The following is a 21015-nucleotide window of genomic DNA, read 5'->3' on the forward strand; positions in this document are numbered from 1 at the left end:
GTTTAAATAGTTCTAAGTTCTAGGGGACTGATGACCATAGATGTTAAGTCCCATAGTGCTCAGAGCCATTTGAACCATTTTTTGAACATATCTTGCGCTCCAGGTGGAGTACTGTTCTCATGTCTTACTTTCCCTAAGATCTCAATAATACTGAGGAAATTTCCACTCGAAGTGCCGATTTCGACTTTCGCATTATCATATCAACCATCACATCATCTACTCCATCTTCTCATTGCATAGTATTGCTTTCATTTTTTTCATTTTTTAAAGTCATTTTATACATTATTTCCAACTCCCGGGAAAGAAATATCTTATCAAGAACTAAAGGCAACAGTAATGATTAGGAGACAGAGCAGGAAAAGTTTAGCTGTAACCTACTTATTGACGGATTTATATTTACTGATAATATGCCATGACTCATCACAGGCATCCAGCAAAAGAAAAGAGCTAATTCGTCGAAACAGAGAGAACTTTTACGAAAAGACGAATAGGTTACACATAGCAGTACTAAAGGCAGTAACTTCTCCTTTTGGTCAGTGCGAGGTTCCGCCCAGAAGGCAGTGCTATGTCCTTCTCCGTCCACTTCTATTTAACGGAATAAATTGTTCATGGCCTTGTTTGGAACACGGCTGGTAGCCTCTGCATTATATTCTGGAATTGCATAGGCCAACCTGCCGACTGCGTCGAACACTCCCAGTTAATCGTCTCCACCCACGGCCGTGAAGTAGCCTTAATGGACGTACGTGCTGACTGTGATGGGTGGCAGAACCTTCGATGCAGCATTCCTGTACACGAGAAGCTCTGTAGACTGAGGAACGCTTAGTGTTCACTCAGGATCGGAATAGAATGTCCCATTCGTCAGGCGCGTCAGAGGGCACTTTGTTCTACCTCCGCGGGTTCTCGTCGTCGAGAGGAAATAAGGTTGGAATTTTGCGTCCGTTCTACAGTGTGGTTACTACAGACGCATCATAGATCTGGCGGGTAAAGGTGTCAGCTTGCCGCAGCCTAGCCTAACTTTCCAATAAGGAGAGAAATGTTTACAACAGGTGGCACCTCACTCTTTCGGGTATTTGTCAGAAATGATGCTCCACCACCGTCAGCTGCTGCGAAAACCTCTACTATTGCTATCTGTTTCGGCTGTTACATGACATCATCAGGCACAAGTAGTTTGTCAATAACAGAACATGTGTGACGTCCGTCTCAGTGTACATAACGTCAGAAACATGAACTGGACAACAGAACTCAATACACAGTATTTAAAGATTGTTCAGAAGAGCAGTACCAGTAAATCCCCCATCCCTGATTACTAAAAGCACCAATTTCCCTTGCATAAAACAACTAGTTTTTGACGCAGCTCAATTTTTAGGCTGGCATATTTCTTGAACTATGTGTCGTACAATAATATAAGTTTGCAAGTAGATGTAGTAGTATATGCGGGTAGCGTCTGCAAAATGTGTAGCAAATGGAGCTAGAAGAGAAAAAGTAATAAATTAAAACGTTGTAACAGATGCTGAAATCTTACTATGTGAACAGCGAAAATGTGGTAAGGAAAGAACTCTTTTCCTTCGATTATTTCGTGGGGGAAATCGGGGAGTAAAAGTTTTCTAGAGGTGTGAAATTATGTACACATATAATTAGTTCGAAGAGGCCAAGTGCTGTCATTCTCAAAACCTGGAGTATAAGTAAACTGTGCTCAGTGTGTGTGTGTGTGTGTGTGTGTGTGTTTTACACTGTCTCAAGGCGTATGCACAGTTTCTAACTTCAATACTTGACTTATCTTACTTTAAAAGATTTAACACTATAAGTATTAAACCTTTAAAGTAAGATGACACCTCTCAGTAAATTGGTTATGACAGCTTTCTAAAACTTTAAAATTCGGTTAATAATTCTATCAAGTACTGAAAATCAGTTTTTTCTCCCCGTAAGCCGTTAGACAGGTGACCTGAACTGGAACTGGGTGAGCTAGTGATCTTTTCAGCCATTTAATGACATCGTATCCAAAATACAAACTTGTGGATTTGTCTGTTGCTGCGACAATGCCAATAATGACAACAATGTCGGCGTAGGAGTCGTGGTTCAGAAGGTTAACTATGAACAATTGTCTCCACAGATTCAGTGCTGATTACAATTACGTTACCAAGACAATGGATCTTCTGATCAGTGTTTAAACTTTTTGTGTTGAGTTCCGGTGTCCAGATCGTGTTTTTGACATAACGTAGATTGGGATGGGACGTCACGTGTCTGTCCACACAGATGCTGTGTTAAAGAAGCCCTTGTGGCTGATGATGTTCAATAACAACAAGTGGTTGTAATAGTGAAGATAAACCTTGATTTTCCAGAAGTATTTGAGATACATTTATGCGTTCACGATCTGCAGAATAGAATATGCAACTGATATCACTTCTGCATCTACATCTACATGTACCTACATCTACATCTACATATATACTCCGCTAAATACCAAGCGGTGTGTAGCGGAGGGCACAATTCGCGCCAAAGTCATACACTCCTGGAAATTGAAATAAGAACACCGTGAATCCATTGTCCCAGGAAGGGGAAACTTTATTGACACATTCCTGGGGTCAGACACATCACATGATCACACTGACAGAACCACAGGCACATAGACACAGGCAACAGAGCATGCACAATGTCGGCACTAGTACAGTGTATATCCACCTTTCGCAGCAATGCACGCTGCTATTCTCCCATGGAGACGATCGTAGAGATGCTGGATGTAGTCCTGTGGAACGGCTTGCCATGCCATTTCCACCTGGCGCCTCAGTTGGACCAGCGTTCGTGCTGGACGTGCAGACCGCGTGAGACGACGCTTCATCCAGTCCCAACCATGCTCAATGGGGGACAGATCCGGAGATCTTGCTGGCCAGGGTAGTTGACTTACACCTTCTAGAGCACGTTGGGTGGCACGGGATACATGCAGACGTGCATTGTCCTGTTGGAACAGCAAGTTCCCTTGCCGGTCTAGGAATGGTAGAACGATGGGTTCGATGACGGTTTGGATGTACCGTGCACTATTCAGTGTCCCCTCGACGATCACCAGTGGTGTACGGCCAGTGTAGGAGATCGCTCCCCACACCATGATGCCGGGTGTTGGCCCTGTGTGCCTCGGTCGTATGCAGTCCTGATTGTGGCGCTCACCTGCACGGCGCCAAACACGCATACGACCATCATTGGCACCAAGGCAGAAGCGACTCTCATCGCTGAAGACGACACGTCTCCATTCGTCCCTCCATTCACGCCTGTCGCGACACCACTGGAGGCGGGCTGCACGATGTTGGGGCGTGAGCGGAAGACGGCCTAACGGTGTGCGGGACCGTAGCCCAGCTTCATGGAGACGGTTGCGAATGATCCTCGCCGATACCCCAGGAGAAACAGTGTCCCTAATTTGCTGGGAAGTGGCGGTGCGGTCCCCTACGGCACTGCGTAGGATCCTACGGTCTTGGCGTGCATCCGTGCGTCGCTGCGGTCCGGTCCCAGGTCGACGGGCACGTGCACCTTCCGCCGACCACTGGCGACAACATCGATGTACTGTGGAGACCTCACGCCCCACGTGTTGAGCAATTCGGCGGTACGTCCACCCGGCCTCCCGCATGCCCACTATACGCCCTCGCTCAAAGTCCGTCAACTGCACATACGGTTCACGTCCACGCTGTCGCGGCATGCTACCAGTGTTAAAGACTGCGATGGAGCTCCGTATGCCACGGCAAACTGGCTGACACTGACGGCGGCGGTGCACAAATGTTGCGCAGCTAGCGCCATTCGACGGCCAACACCGCGGTTCCTGGTGTGTCCGCTGTGCCGTGCGTGTGATCATTGCTTGTACAGCCCTCTCGCAGTGTCCGGAGCAAGTATGGTGGGTCTGACACACCGGTGTCAATGTGTTCTTTTTTCCATTTCCAGGAGTGTATTACGCTACCCTGGGGCACGCCTAAAGTTACGCTTGTTTCTGTTGAAGTCACCCCGTTCAGGACGAGATACTGCTCCCTGTCTGTAAGAACACTTTCTATCCAACCGCATATGTCATCGGATAGACCGTAAGCGCGCACTTTTGTAGCAAGCGTCAGTGCGGAACTGAGTCGAACGCCTTTCGAAAGTCGAGAAATATGGCATCAACCTGGGAGCCGGTATCTAGAGTCTGTTGTATATCATACACAAAGAGGGCCAGCTGTGTCTCGCATGAGCGCTGGTTTCTGCAGATTAGCTTCTCAGAGTCTAGAAAGGTCATTATGTCTGAACATAAAATATGTTCCATGATTCTACAACAAATCGATGTCAGTGATATTGGCCGGTAATTATATGCGTCCGATTTTCTACCCTTGTTATAGATCGCTATGACCTGGGCCTTCTTCCAGTCCCGTGGAACTTTTCGCCGTTCCAATGATCTCGGATAGATGACGGATAAGAATGGTGCTATATTTGTAGCATAGTCAACATAAAATCTTACGGGGATACCATCTGAGCCAGATGCCTTCCTGGCGTCTAAGGATCTTAACTGTTTTACAATCCCAGATGCACTAAACACTATGTCAGCCATCCTTTCGTTTGTTCGATAATTGAAAGGGGGAATGGTGCTGCATTTCTCTATCGTAAACGAGTTTTTGAAAGCTAGGTTTAGAATTTCGGCCTTCTGTTTATCATCATCAGCTACATTACCCTTATTGTCACTTCAATGTAACTGTAGTTTTATTTAGCGACAATTTTATCCATGATGATGGAGCGCTCAGTTTTCTGCATAGGAAGCCTAGATTGGTATTAAGCCACTTTCCTGAGCAATATAGAGGTACAGAGAAGGGCTTCTCAGTCATGTGGACAGCAGCACAGATGCATTGTATGAAATGCACCTGCGAAATTATGTCGTCAATCATTTCTAGACAGCCCAGTCATTGCCCGATAAAAACAAGGGTGGGGATTCATTGCAGGGCTGCGCAACATTTTACCTGTCAAGAAGCTTCACAGCAGTGTCGATTCAACAGCAGAGAGGTAAGGAATAACATTTTTCTATGACATCTTCGTATCTTTATGACAATTATGTCCGTGCAGAGCTTATAAGAGATAGGAGATGATGTGAGTCTCTCAGTAAATTTCTTGCTCGAAGTTCATATTACATCAGCTTATTCTGCTTTTACAACGAGCTTTGGAGAGACGCGAAAAAAGGCGAAGAAAATTTCATTGTAGTTAATATTGGTGAACAGGTGCTCAGGGGATCGACACACAATTTTGACCTGACTAACGCATGTTCTTTATTTAACGTTGGCAGTATCACAGTAACCGACGTTGTCTGCGAATCCACATTTTTTTAAACCTTTTTTGTTTCGTGAGGTTTCATTCTGGCAGCCTGTGGTCAGATTTGTTTTGCTGTGGCTGATTTTTTTTCCTCTGTGAGAAGGTAATTGACTTTGATAGTTAGTAGACTTCCTAGCTGTAGCATAAGAATTACACTAGTTAGACTTTTGTGTGTAGGCTTCAGCTGTCGAATCGCATCTCCCCTGTCGCGCTTTGGCTGTTTTCATCGGAGTCCCCATCATTACCGTTGTCGCCACCATCACTGCGACGTCTGCGGAGATAAGGGCCAGGTTATTATGTCTTTACAACCTACATCTACATACAGGGTGTTTCAAAAATGACCGGTATATTTGAAACGGCAATAAAAACTAAACGAGCAGCGATAGAAATAGACCGTTTGTTGCAATATGCTTGGGACAACAGTACATTTTCAGGCAGACAAACTTTCGAAATTACAGTAGTTACAATTTTCAACAACAGATGGCGCTGCGGTCTGGGAAACTCTATAGTACGATATTTTCCACATATCCACCATGCGTAGCAATAATATGGCGTAGTCTCCGAATGAAATTACCCGAAACCTTTGACAACGTGTCTGCGGAATGGCTTCACATGCAGATGAGATGTACTGCTTCAGCTGTTCAATTGTTTCTGGATTCTGGCGGTACACCTGGTCTTTCAAGTGTCCCCACAGAAAGAAGTCACAGGGGTTCATGTCTGGCGAATAGGGAGGCCAATCCACGCCGCCTCCTGTATGTTTCGGATAGCCCAAAGCCATCACACGATCATCGAAATATTCATTCAGGAAATTAAAGACGTCGGCCGTGCGATGTGGCCGGGCACCATCTTGCATAAACCACGAGGTGTTCGCAGTGTCGTCTAAGTCAGTTTGTACCGCCACAAATTCACGAAGAATGTCCAGATAGCGTGATGCAGTAATCGTTTCGGATCTGAAAAATGGGCCAATGATTCCTTTGGAAGAAATGGCGGTCCAGACCAGTACTTTTTGAGGATGCAGGGACGATGGGACTGCAACATGGGGTTTTTCGGTTCCCCATATGCGCCAGTTCTGTTTATTGACGAAGCCGTCCAGGTAAAAATAAGCTTCGTCAGTAAACCAAATGCTGCCCACATGCATATCGCCGTCATCAATCCTGTGCACTATATCGTTAGCGAATGTCTCTCGTGCAGCAATGGTAGCGGCGCTGAGGGTTGCCGCGTTTGAATTTTGTATGGATAGAGGTGTAAACTCTGGCGCATGAGACGATACGTGGACGTTGGCGTCATTTGGACCGCAGCTGCAACACGGCGAACGGAAACCCGAGGCCGCTGTTGGATCACCTGCTGCACTAGCTGCGCGTTGCCCTCTGTGGTTGCCGTACGCGGTCGCCCTACCTTTCCAGCACGTTCATCCGTCACGTTCACAGTCCATTGAAATTTTTCAAACAGATCCTTTATTGTATCGCTTTTCGGTCCTTTGGTTACTGTACATTAAACCTCCGTTGAAAACGTCGTCTTGTTGCAACAACACTGTGTTCTAGGCGGTGGAATTCCAACACCAGAAAAATCCTCTGTTCTAAGGAATAAACCATGTTGTCTACAGCACACTTGCACGTTGTGAACAGCACACGCTTACAGCAGAAAGACGACGTACAGAATGGCACACCCACAGACTGCGTTGTCTTCTGTATCTTTCACATCACTTGCAGCGCCATCTGTTGTTGAAAATTGTAAGTACTGTAATTTCGAAAGTTTGTCCGCCCGAAAATGTACTGTTGTCCCAAGCATATTGCAACAAACGGTGTATTTCTATCGCTGCTCGTTTAGTTTTTATTGCCGTTTCAAATATACCGGTCATTTTTGAAACACCCTGTAGATACTAGGCACGCCACCGTATGGCGCATGGCGGAGAGTACCCCGTACCACTACTTGTTGTTTCCTTTCCTTTTCTACTTACAAATAGAGAGAGGGAAGACGACTGTATATATACATCCGTATGAGCTCTAATTTCTCATATCTTATCTTCGTCGTTCTTACGCGCAGTGTATGTTGGCGGCAGCACAATCGTTCCGCACTCAGCTTCAAATGCCCATTCTCTAAATTTTCTCAATAGTGTTTCTCGAAAAGATCGTCCCCTTCCCTCAATGGATTCCCATTTGAGTTCATAAAGCATCTTCGTAACACTTACGTGTTGTTCGAACCTTCCGCTAACAAATCTAGCAGCCCGCCTCTGAATTGCTTCGATGACATCCTTCAATCCGACCTGGTACGGATCCGAGTCTAGCAGCACTCAAGAATAGGTCGCACCAGCATCCTATATGCGGTCTCCTTTACAGGTGAACCACCCTTCCCTAAAATTTTCCCAAATAACCGAAATCGACCACAGTTCTCATACGATCGTTCCACCTCATATCGCTTTGCAACGTTAGTCCAGATATTTAAACGACATGACTGTGTCATCAAGCAGGACATTAGTAGTACTGTATCCGAACATTGCAGGCTTGATATTCATACTCATCCGCATTAACTTACATTTTTGCACATTTAGGACTAGCTGCCATTCATCAGACCGACTGGAAATTTTGTCTAAGTCGTCTTGTATCTTACTACAGTCACTCAACTTCGACACCTTATCGTACATCACGGAATCATCAGCAAACAACCGCAGATTGCTGCCCACTCTGTCCGCCAAATCATTTATGAATATACAGAACAGCGGTGCTATCACACTTCCCTGGGGTACTCCTCATGATACCTTTTTCTCTGATGAACACTCGCCGTCGAGGACAACATGTATGTATGTATGTATGTGTACCGGGGACCTAGAAACGACGGCTACCGCAGTCCACTTCACCCCTCCGCCGCCCCACACCGAACCCAGAGTTATTGTGCGGTTCGGCCCCCGGTGGACCCCCCCTCCCCCCCCCTCTCCCCCCCCCCCGAGCGAACGTCTCACACCAGACGAGTGTAACCCCTATGCTTGTCGTGGTAGAGTAATGGTGATGTCCGCGTACGTGGAGAACTTGTTTGCGCAGTAATCGCCGACATAGTACAGCTGAGGCGGAATAAGGGGAACCATCCGGCAGAAGGAAAACCGCCTAAAAACCATCCGAGGCAGAAGGAAAACCGCCTAAAAACCATCCACAGACTGGCCGGCTCACCGGATCTCGACACAAGTCTGCAGGGCGGATTCGTGCCGGGGACCAGGCGCTCCTTCCCACTCCGGAAAGCGGTGCGTTGGACCGCTCGGCTAACCGGGCGGGCGAGGACAACATACTGGGTTCTATTATTTAATAAGTCTTCTTGCCACTCACATAACTGTGAACTTATCCCGCACGCTTGTCGTGCCTTCGTTAATAACCTGCAATGGGGCGCCGTGTCAAATACTTTCTGGAATCTAGAAATACGAAATCTGCCTATTGCCTTTCATCCATAGTTCTCAGTACACGTGAGAAAACAGCAAGCTGAGTTCCGCTCGAGCGATGCTCTCTAAAAACCATGCTAATTTGTGGACATAAGCTTACCAGTCTCAAGAAAGTTTATTATATTCGAACTCACAATATGTTCAAGGATTCTGTAGCAAACAGAAGCTAGGGATAGCTAGGGCTATCGCGTGTCCGTTCTTTTACCCTTCTTATGTACTGGAGTCATCTGCGTGTTTTTTTTTCTCACTCGTTTAACTCTCTGTAAAATCGGACGGGGATTCAATCTGGACGTATTGATCTATTTCCTTTCAAAACTTTCAGTTGTTTCTCTACGCCACGGATGCTTTTCCTATGCCGTCCATACGGAAGCCTGTCCGACGGTCAAATGCTGGTATGTTCGTACCACTCTCCAAGGTGAACGGTTTCTCGATCGTGAAATCTAAAACTCCAGCTTTCGTTTTGTTATCTTCATTTTGTTACCTTCACCTACCACACCATACTGATCAACAAAGGACTGAATGGAGGCCTTAGCGATTTTACCTAAGACCAGCACTTTCACCGAGCGAGGTGGCGCAGTGGTTAGCACACTGGACTAGTATTCGGGAGGACGACGGTTCAATCCCGCGTCTGGCCATCTTGATTTAGGTTTTCCGTGATTTCCCTAAATCGCTCCAGGCAAATGCCGGGATGGTTCTTTTGAAAGGGCACGGCCGACATCCTTCCCCATCCTTCCCTAATCTGATGAGACTGATGACCTCGCTGTCTGGTCTCCTCCGCCAAACAACCCCAACCAACCCCCCAGAACTTCCTCGGGTTCTGTGCCAGATCTCTTGCTGACGTGTGATGGTGGTGGTTGTTGTACGGTTCGCGCATAGAACAGGCAAAGTATAATATGTGCAGAACATGACGATGAAGGAAGTGAGAGAGGAGCGTGCGGCTGAGGGACTGGTCTGCTTTCACACCTGCGCCTGTTCTCCGGCGGCTGCAGCCGCGACGTGTGCAGCGGCAGCGCCATGTCCCGCGGCATCTGGGCATCCAACTTGTCCTCGCAGCGGCACTCGGTGTGGTTGTAGAAGGTCAGCTTCTCCACCACGTAGCCCGCGCCGGAACCCAGCGTCGTCGACTGGAAGCACACGACACAGAGGAGGGTCAAAACACACTGCTCATAGCCAGCATTTTTTTAGAAATTTTAGAAAAAATAATGGTCAGGCAGCTTCTCAACCATCTGACCACAAACCACAAATAACATATTATCAAGAACACAGTTTGGATTTCTGAAGGGTTCTGATATCGAAACGGCTATTTACACCTACAGTGAAAATTTACTTAATTCATTAAATAACAAGTTACAAGCAGCAGGTATTTTTTTGTGATTTGTCAAAGGCATTCGATTGTGTGAACCACAACATCCTTTTAAATAAATTAGAATTCTATGGTGTCCCGGGCAGTGCTGCAAAATGGTTCAAGTCATACCTTGCTAACAGGAAACAAAGGGTGTCAGTGCAAGGGGCTAGTGAATTACGTCATCAGTCATCATCAGAATGGGAAGAAATTACACGTGGTGTCCCACAAGGGTCCATCTTAGGGCCATTGCTTTTTCTTGTGTACATTAATGATCTCTCATCAGTTACACTACCAGAAGCAGAGTTCGTTTTGTTTGCGGATGACACAAGTATTGCAATAAATAGTATGTCGAGTGTAGTTCTAGAAAGATCTGCTAATGATATTTTCATGGATATTAATAAATGTTTTAAAGCAAACTCACTGACATTAAACTTCGAAAAGACTCACTATATGCAATTCAGAACCTGTAAGAGGTCTCCACCCAGCATATGCATAAAGTATGAAGAAGAGCAGATAGAAGAGGTTGACAGTCTTAAATTCCTGGGATTACAACTTGATAATAAATTCAGTTGGGAGGAGCACACCATAGAACTGAAGAAACGCCTTAACAAATCTGTACTTGCAATTCGAGTGTTAGCAGACATAGGCGACATAAAAATGAAAAAGCTTGCATACTTTGCCTACTTTCATTCCATAATGTCATATGGTATAATATTTTGGGGTAACTTTTCAAGTCAAACAAATCCCATACTGCTCTGTCAGTACAGCAATTTTTAACCTCAAAACAAAGTTCAGTATTACCACAGCCACCTTATTCGCCAGATACCGCTCTGTGCGACTTTTTTCTATTTCCAAGAGTCAAAACGGCGGTCAAGGGACACAATTTTCAAACAACACAAGATGTCCAAAAAGCTGTAACGAGGATCTTGGAGGATATTAGAGAAGTTGAGTTCCAGAAATGTTACCATCAGTGGCAGAAGCGTTGGAAAAAGTGTGTGCAATCAGAAGGGAACTACTTTGAAGGAGACAACACTAAACTTGACTAAAACGGTAAGCAACTTCTTTTTTTTCACATCAGTCTCATTACTTTATCGTCACACTTCGTATATCGTCACTGTAACAAAGCATTAGTATTGAGGCGTTTTGCAGAGAGATGATGTTACACATCATCAAGAATTTTTGCTAACCTACGAACGCTGGGTTGAACAACATAATGCTTCTATGTTTACAAATACTCTGCCTTGAGCAGAACATATTTTTTTCACCCGTGTGTCAGTAACATCAGTGGGTTTTCCTTTGCTGTCGAACGACCAAGAAATGGTACCTGAGAAAATATATAGTTTGGGATTGAGCTTATGACATTCAAAACGTTCAAAAAAAGTAACTACCATAGCAACATAACAATGTAGCTACCATTGTCACCGAACTTTATACGATGCTAAACTGAAAGCCTGTTGTAAGTGGCTCAAGAGAACCAATGACATCTTGTGCACATGTAATGGAGGAGACCAAAATATTGACAACCCCCTAGTAACGTGTGGTAATTTAACAAAAGAGAAGGACGCTTTAGGGAAACGAGGTTCAAATGGTTCAAATGGCTCTGAGCACTATGGGACTCAACTGCTGAGGTCATTAGTCCCCTAGAACTTAGAACTAGTTAAACCTAACTAACCTAAGGACATCACAAACATCCATGCCCGAGGCAGGATTCGAACCTGCGACCGTAGCGGTCTTGCGGTTCCAGACTGCAGCGCCTTTAACCGCACGGCCACTTCGGCCGGCTGGGAAACGAGGAAAATTACCCATTTATAAATCGTAAACTAACAATTGATTTTTACAACCTTTGTTAATCGATAAGATTCTTAGTTGTATGACAGTTCTCTGGTTGGAATGATAACTTCATACATATCTTGAATAACTTGGTCGTATGCAAGAATGCCAACATATTTACAATTCATATAATAACTGACCTTCCCCCATGAACCATGGACCTTGCCGTTGGTGGGGAGGCTTGCGTGCCTCAGCGATACAGATGGCCGTACCGTAGGTGCAACCACAACGGAGGGGTATCTGTTGAGAGGCCAGACAAACATGTGGTTCCTGAAGAGGGGCAGCAGCCTTTTCAGTAGTTGCAGGGGCAACAGTCTGGATGATTGACTGATCTGGCCTTGTAACATTAACCAAAACGGCCTTGCTGTGCTGGTACTGCGAACGGCTGAAAGCAAGGGGAAACTACAGCCGTAATTTTTCCCGAGGACATGCAGCTTTACTGTATGATTAAATGATGATGGCGTCCTCTTGGGTAAAATATTCCGGAAATAAAATAGTCCCCCATTCGGATCTCCGGGTGGGGACTACTCAAGAGGACGTCGTTATCAGGAGAAAGAAAACTGGCATTCTACGGATCGGAGCGTGGAATGTCAGATCCCTTAATCGGGCAGGTAGGTTAGAAAATTTAAAAAGGGAAATGGATAGGTTAAAGTTAGATATAGTGGGAATTAGTGAAGTTCGGTGGCAGGAGGAACAAGACTTTTGGTCAGGTGATTACAGGGTTATAAATACAAAATCAAATAGGGGTAATGCAGGAGTAGGTTTAATAATGAATAAAAAAATAGGAGTGCGGGTTAGCTACTACAAACAGCATAGTGAACGCATTATTGTGGCCAAGATAGACACAAAGCCCATGCCTACTACAGTAGTACAAGTTTATATGCCAACTAGCTCTGCAGATGATGAAGAAATTGATGAAATGTATGACGAGATAAAAGAAATTATTCAGGTAGTGAAGTGAGACGAAAATTTAATAGTCATGGGTGACTGGCATTCGTCAGTAGGAAAAGGGAGAGAAGGAAACATAGTAGGTGAATATGGATTGGGGGGAAGAAATGAAAGAGGAAGCCGCCTTGTAGAATTTTGCACAGAGCATAACTTAATCATAGCTAACACTTGGTTCAAGAATCATAAAAGAAGGTTGTATACCTGGAAGAATCCTGGAGATACTAATAGGTATCAGATAGATTATATAATGGTAAGACAGAGATTTAGGAACCAGGTTTTAAATTGTAAGACATTTCCAGGGGCAGATGTGGATTCTGACCACAATCTATTGGTTATGAACTGCAGATTGAAACTGAAGAAACTGCAAAAAGGTGGGAATTTAAGGAGATGGGACCTGGATAAACTGAAAGAACCAGAGGTTGTAGAGAGTTTCAGGGAGAGCATAAGGGAACAATTGACAGGAATGGGGGAAAGAAATACAGTAGAAGAAGAATGGGTAGCTCTGAGGGATGAAGTAGTGAAGGCAGCAGAGGATCAAGTAGGTAAAAAGACGAGGGCTAATAGAAATCCTTGGGTAACAGAAGAAATATTGAATTTAATTGATGAAAGGAGAAAATATAAAAATGCAGTAAATGAAGCAGGCAAAAGGGAATACAAACGTCTCAAAAATGAGATCGACAGAAAGTGCAAAATGGCTAAGCAGCGATGGCTAGAGAACAAATGTACGGATGTAGAGGCTTGTCTCACTAGGGGTAAGATAGATACTGCCTACAGGAAAATTAAAGAGACCTTTGGAGAGAAGAGAACCACTTGTATGAATATCAAGAGCTCAGATGGCAACCCAGTTCTAAGCAAAGAAGGGAAGGCAGAAAGGTGGAAGGAGTATATAGAGGGTTTATACAAGGACGATGTACTTGAGGACAGTATTATGGAAATGGAAGAGGATGTAGATGAAGATGAAATGGGAGATAAGATACTGCGTGCAGAGTATGACAGAGCACTTAAAGACCTGAGTCGAAACAAGGCCCCGGGAGTAGACAACATTCCATTAGAACTACTGATGGCCTTGGGAGAGCCAGTCATGACAAAACTCTACCATCTGGTGAGCAAGATGTATGAGACAGGCGAAATACCCACAGACTTCAAGAAGAATATAATAATTCCAATACCAAAGAAAGCAGGTGTTGACAGATGTGAAAATTACCGAACTATCAGTTTAATAAGTCACAGCTGCAAAATACTAACGCGAATTCTTTACAGACGAATGGAAAAACTGGTAGAAGCGGACCTCGGGGAAGATCAGTTTGGATTCCGTAGAAATGTTGGAACACGTGAGGCAATACTAACCTTACGACTTATCTTAGAAGAAAGATTAAGAAAAGGCAAACCTACTTTTCTAGCATTTGTAGACTTAGAGAAAGCTTTTGACAACGTTAACTGGAATACTCTCTTTCAAATTCTGAAGGTGGCAGGGGTAAAATACAGGGAGCGAAAGGCTATTTACAATTTGTGCAGAAACCAGATGGCAGTTATAAGAGTCGAGGGACATGAAAGGGAAGCAGTGGTTGGGAAAGGAGTGAGACAGGGTTGTAGCCTCTCCCCGATGTTATTCAATCTGTATATTGAGCAAGCAGTAAAGGAAACAAAAGAAAAATTCGGAGTAGGTATTAAAATTGATGGAGAAGAATTAAAAACTTTGAGGTTCGCCGATGACATTGTAATTCTGTCAGAGACAGCAAAGGACTTGGAAGAGCAGTTGAACGGAATGGACAGTGTCTTGAAAGGAGGATATAAGATGAACATCAACAAAAGCAAAACGAGGATAATGGAATGTAGTCAAATTAAATCGGGTGATGCTGAGGGAATTAGATTAGGAAATGAGACACTTAAAGTAGTAAAGGAGTTTTGCTATTTAGGGAGTAAAATAACTGATGATGGTCGAAGTAGAGAGGATATAAAATGTAGACTGGCAATGGCAAGGAAATCATTTCTGAAGAAGAGAAATTTGTTAACATCAAGTATAGATTTAAGTGTCAGGAAGTCGTTTCTGAAAGTATTTGTATGGAGTGTAGCCATGTATGGAAGAGAAACATGGACGATAACCAGTTTGGACAAGAAGAGAATAGAAGCTTTCGAAATGTGGTGCTACAGAAGAATGCTGAAGATAAGGTGGGTAGATCACGTAACTAATGAGGAGGTATTGAATAGGATTGGGGAGAAGAGAAGTTTGTGGCACAACTTGACTAGAAGAAGGGATCGGTTGGTAGGACATGTTTTGAGGCATCAAGGGATCACAAATTTAGCATTGGAGGGCAGCGTGGAGGGTAAAAATCGTAGAGGGAGACCAAGAGATCAATACACTAAGCAGATTCAGAAGGATGTAGGTTGCAATAGGTACTGGGAGATGAAGAAGCTTGCACAGGATAGAGTAGCATGGAGAGCTGCATCAAACCAGTCTCAGGACTGAAGACCACAACAACAACAACAACATAATAACTGACATTTATTGGATTGTATCACATAAGGAAATTGCTCACATGTGTCCTTCCATGCTAAATGAAACTGAAATAACTTGAAGACAAAGACCTATATATGCAGATATAAATCTGAGATTTTAAGGTAGTAGGTAAGTCATGATATATTCTAATTTTGTATCTGTAAAATCAAGAAGTATTATGTACCTATGTGATCTGTATTAACCGAAAGTTTTACAGATAACACTAACAAGTAATACTACAATATAACGGAACATGTTGAATAAATAAGCCGGCTGAGGTGGCCGAGCGGTTCTAGGTGCTACAGTCTGGAACCACGTGACCGCTACTGTCGCAGGTTCGAATCCTGGCTCGGGCATGGATGTGTGTGATGTCCTCAGGTTAGTTAGGTTTAAGTAGTTCTAAGTTCTAGGGGACTGATGACCTCAGAAGTTAAGTCCCATAGTTCTCAGAGCCATTTGAACCATTTTGAATAAATAAATAATACTTGGTAAAGCATAATTTTGGAATGATATGGTAATTAACAGATTCAGTTGCTGAATTAAATTTATCCTGTACTTGTTTATCCTTCACTGGTCTCTGTTGCCATCTTCAGATACAAAAGTTGAAATCCATATCTCTGCATAATATGTACACCATTGTTACATGCTGGTTGTAATCAGTTAGTAAGCTTCAGTATGTACAATAATAATATACTGAATGTACTGTACACAGTCATATAATGCAGTAAAATTAGTATGTTGCAAACGTGAAACTTAGCACTATATGCAGACGGCGACATATACTCAGATTTACCAAAGTCTTTATTTGCAAGTTCTGCCATATGGTAGGTACGATAGGCAATAATGTCTCTATCAACAAAACTTACAAGTCCAGGTACGTTAGGAACTCCTGTACCTCCACGTACAATGGCTACAGTGAGCCAACCATTACCATGATCAAAAGCATCATTAATGTCAATACTAAAATTAAGTCTACAACCACAGAAAACACAAGGTCCGTCGACAAGTGCAGTAGCAGCAACACTCTTCACTGGTATGCGGTTCTTCTTGTCTCCAGCTGTTGTGGCGAACTCGATGTTCTCGATGGTTTTATAAACTGTCTGTTTAGAACGGCGACGAATTCTCCTGTAAGGCATTGTGGCGGCGTTCAATGCAGTTGCCTGTGAAGCAGCAGCAGCGCGAATGAGACTCTGCACGGCTTTCGCTCGCTTATACAGGGTGAGTCACCTAACATTACCGCTGGATGTATTTCGTAAACCATATCAAATACTGACGAATCGATTCCACAGACCGAACGTGAGGAGAGGGGCTAGCGTAACTGGTTAATACAAACCATACAAAAATGCACAAAAGTATGTTTTTAACACAAACCTACGTTTTTTTTAATGGAACCACGTTAGTTTTGTTAGCACATCTGAACATATAAACAAATACGTAATCAGTGCCGTTTGTTGCATTGTAAAATGTTAATTACATCCGGAGATATTGTAACCTAAATTTGACGCTTGAGTACCACTCCTCCGCTGTTCGATCGTGTGTATCGGAGAGCACCGAATTACGTAGGGATCCAAAGGGAACGGTGATGGACCTTAGGTACAAAAGAGACTGGAACAGCACATTACGTCCACATGCTAACACCTTTTTATTGGTCTTTTTCACTGACGCACATTTACATTATCATGAGGGGTGAGGTACACGTACACACGTGGTTTCCGTTTTCAATTACGGAGTGGAATAGAGTGTGTCCCGACATGTCAGGCCATGTTCAATGAGGTGGCCATCATTTGCTGCACACAATTGCAATCTCTGGCGTAATGAATGTCGTACACGCCGCAGTACATCTGGTGTAATGTCACCGCAGGCTGCCACAATACGTTGTTTCATATCCTCTGGGGTTGTAGGCACATCACGGCACACATTCTCCTTTAACGTACCCCACAGAAAGAAACCCAGAGGTGTAAGATCAGGAGAACGGGCTGGCCAATTTATGCGTCCTCCACGTCCTATGAAACGCCCGTCGAACATCCTGTCAAGGGTCAGCCTAGTGTTAATTGTGGAATGTGCAGGTGCACCATCATGCTGATACCACATACGTCGACGTGTTTCCAGTGCGACACACTCTATTCCACTTCGTAGTTGAAAACGGAAACCACGTGTGTACGTTTATCTCACCCCTCATGGTAATGTACATGTGCGTCAGTGAAAAAGACCAATCAAAAGGTGTTAGCATGTGGACGTAATGTGCTGTTCCAGTCTCTTCTGTACCTAAGGTCCATCACCGTTCCCTTTGGATGCCTACGTAATTAGGTGCTCTCCTATACACACGATCGAACAGCGGAGGAGTGGTACTCAAGCGTCAACTTTTGGTTACAGTATCTCCGGATGTAATTAACATTTTACAATGCAACAAACGGCAATGATTACGTATTTGTTTATATGTTCAGATGTGCTAACAAAACTAACGGAGTTGCATTTAAAAAAACGTAGGTTTGTGTTAAAAAACATACTTCCGCGCATTTTTTTATGGTTTGTATTAACCAATTACACTAGCCCCTCTCCTCACGTTCGGTCTTTGGAATCGATTCGTCAGTATTTGATATGGTTTACGAAATATATCCAGCGGTAACGTTAGGTGACTCACCCTGTATAGTATATGCAGTAGCTTGGACTAAGAATATTTTCACAGTGCCAGCGGAGCGTTATCCCGGACGCGCACACTGGGTGTCCTAGATGTGCGCGTCCGCCTGTGACTACGATTTAGTACTGACACACAAAAATGAATTTCAACTTTAGTACCTTAGCACGGTCATGTAGACTGTGTTTAGAAACCTTATTTGGTAGGTACCACTACAGACAACGAAAGAATTCAAAAATACAGTGTTAGGATTGTAAGGGGTAGGTATAAGTTTCAACAAAAATGCTAGGGAAATTAAGTGAGAATCCATGGAAGGAAGACAACGTAGTTGTTGCGAAAGCCTTTTGGGCAGTCACTTATTTATTCTGACGTGGAGCATACACGATATGTGTACATGTTTAATGTTAACATTAATGAACACATTTTTAGTCCTATACATGCACCTACTCTTAAAATCTATTTTTCTTTTTTTTTTTGTTTTGTTTTAGAGGCTACCAAATTTTAAATAGAAATTCGTCAACGCAGTAGAAAGAATTGTCAAGGAGAAATGATTTTAGGTTAAATTTAAAACTTGTTATGCTATCTGTCAGACATTTTATATTATTGGGGCAAATGATAAAATGAGTAGATCCTCGCTTTGAAGGGAACTGCGCAACCAATCTGCTAACACCATTGTGCATCTCGCGTCGAGGCACGAGAATAAAAATAAGAGAGATTAGGGCACATACAGAAGCACACAGACGGTAATTGTTCCTTCGCTCAACACTCGAACAGAATAGGATAGAAAACTGATTCTATTAGTTCGACGTAACGTCAGGCATACACACTACAGTCGCTTGCGTATTTCGACTGACGCCGGTACTGAATGAAGCTGTTTAACCGACTAGCTGGACATGTTAGTTAGAACGCCATTCTTGCAATTTGTCACAGCTTTGGAGCACCTTTTATGGGACATGACAATCATATTACTGTTGATGTTGTTATCTGTATTCTGCACTACAGCTGCTGTTTTGTAGTCTATTTGCAACTTATAAGAATGTCTCTAAGATAGGGGCATGAAAATATTTTAACCCTATAGTAAAAACTTCAGGCCGGCTTGGTGGCCGAGCGGTTCTTGGCGCTACAGTCTGGAACCGCGCGACCGCTACGGTCGCGGGTTCGAATTCAGCCTCGGGCATGGATGTGTGTGATGTCCTTAGGTTAGTTAGGTTTAAGTATTTCTAAGATCTAGGTGACTGATGTCCTCAGAAGTTAAGTCCCATGGAGCTCAGAGCCATTTGAACCAAACACTTCAGCTGCCTACTCGCGGAAAGGAGGACATCCAGGTTCGAGTGTTGTTCCTGGCACAGACTTTCAATCGTCATTTCCAGCGGTACCGCAAGTTGTGTAACGTTCGGCTGCGCAAGTTCCGGAGAGTGCTGTGGACGAGTTCTACCACGAGCCGGGTAGCCAGTTAGTTTCGGGGTCTTTATAGCCACTGTGTATCTTCCACTCACCTCCTCGGCGGTAGAAGCTCCGGTAGCACACCACCTCTCCCCTCCACCACTCCCTTCCCCTTCCCAACAACGCTTTGGAAGGGGCGCGGGCCCCCCACAGAGCAGCAACAATTACCCAGTCACGAGCGGGCGCATCTCAATTACCCCCAACAGCAGCAAGAGTGACCTAAACACCGCTACTCCACGGCTACGCTGAAAAGAGAAGCACCGACCCCACACACTGTTACGTCGCCACACCTCCTGTGTGCGGTGTAAGGACACGGTGTAGGCTGTTAAGGACTAAGCTACAAATCGTGGCCTCGGCCTGGGTCGTCCCTCCATTTTTACGTAATTTAAAGATTTCGTAACTGGTGCCGCATAGAGCTGATAAGCACAATGTAATATTTCCCATAGTTACGAGACTATACAGTGCCTGAAACCATTCTCACATATTGCTGCAGTTGGTAGTACTGATGAAAACTTGGACAAAAAAAAGAAACAGTTCTGGTAATTACACACATCGAAAAAAAGTTTTGCATCACCTTGGTTCGAAGAGTTCCGGAACCTGTACAGAAAATTTGAATAGCGATCAACATAAAGATCATTTTCGCCCTTTTTGTTGCACGTTAAAACCACACATGGTATGTTGTACCAGCATACAGCGAGACCATCAGAGGTGGTCCAGACTGCTGGCACTGGTACTTCTAGTACCCAGAAGCACGTCCTCATGCATTGATGCATGTCTGTATTTGTCGTGGCATACTATCCACAAGTTCATCAAGGCAGTGTTGGTACAGATTGTCCCACTCCTCAACGGCGATTCGGCGTAGATCCCTCAGAGTGGTTGGTGGATCACGTCGTCCGTAAACAGCCCTTTTCAATCTATCCCAAGCATATTCGATAGGGTTCATGTCTGGAGAACATGCTGGCCACTCTAATCGAGCGACGTCGTTATCCTGAAGAAAGTCATTCACAAGATACGCACCATCGGGGCGCAAATTGTCATCCATGAAGACGAATGGCTCCCAATATGCTACCGGTAATGTCGCACTATCGGTCGGAGGATGGCATTCACGTATCGTAGAGCCATTACGACGCCTTCCATGACCACCAGCGGCATACGTCGGCCCCACATAATGCAACCCCGTAACAGCAGGGAATTTCCATCTTGCTGCACTCGCTGGACAGTGTGTCTAAGGCCTTCAGCCTGAACAGTTTGCCCCCAAACGGGGGGTATATGCGACACTCAACGTTGAAGAGAACGTGATGGCAGACCTGTCCGGTCCATTCGGCATGTTGTGGGGCCCATCTGTACCGCGCTGCATGTTGTCGTGGTTGCAAAGATGGACGTCGGGAGTGAAGTGGCTCATAATGCAGCTCATTGTGAACAGTTTGAGTCGTAACACGACGTCCTGTGGCTGCACGAAAAGCATTATTCAACATGGTGGCGCTGCTGTCAAGTTTCCTCCGGGCCATAATCAGTAGGTAGCGGTCACCGACTGCAGTAGTAGCCCTTGGGCGACCTGAGCGAGGCATGTCATCGACAGCTGATGCCTC

At 44.4% G+C, this 21015-nt stretch overlaps 1 protein-coding gene across 1 annotated transcript in view; it reads right to left on the reverse strand.

Moving 5' to 3' along the window:
• LOC126194767 (uncharacterized) overlaps positions 1–21015 on the reverse strand; it is a 1371323-nt gene that overhangs the window by 43992 nt on the left and 1306316 nt on the right. Inside the window, exon 4 of the mRNA XM_049933053.1 lies at positions 9692–9852. Within this exon, the coding sequence (XP_049789010.1) occupies positions 9692–9852 (161 nt within the window). The remainder of the gene's footprint in view (positions 1–9691; positions 9853–21015) is intronic.

Source organism: Schistocerca nitens, chromosome 7, assembly GCF_023898315.1.
Source record: "Schistocerca nitens isolate TAMUIC-IGC-003100 chromosome 7, iqSchNite1.1, whole genome shotgun sequence".
Taxonomy (NCBI): Eukaryota; Metazoa; Arthropoda; class Insecta; order Orthoptera; family Acrididae; genus Schistocerca; species Schistocerca nitens.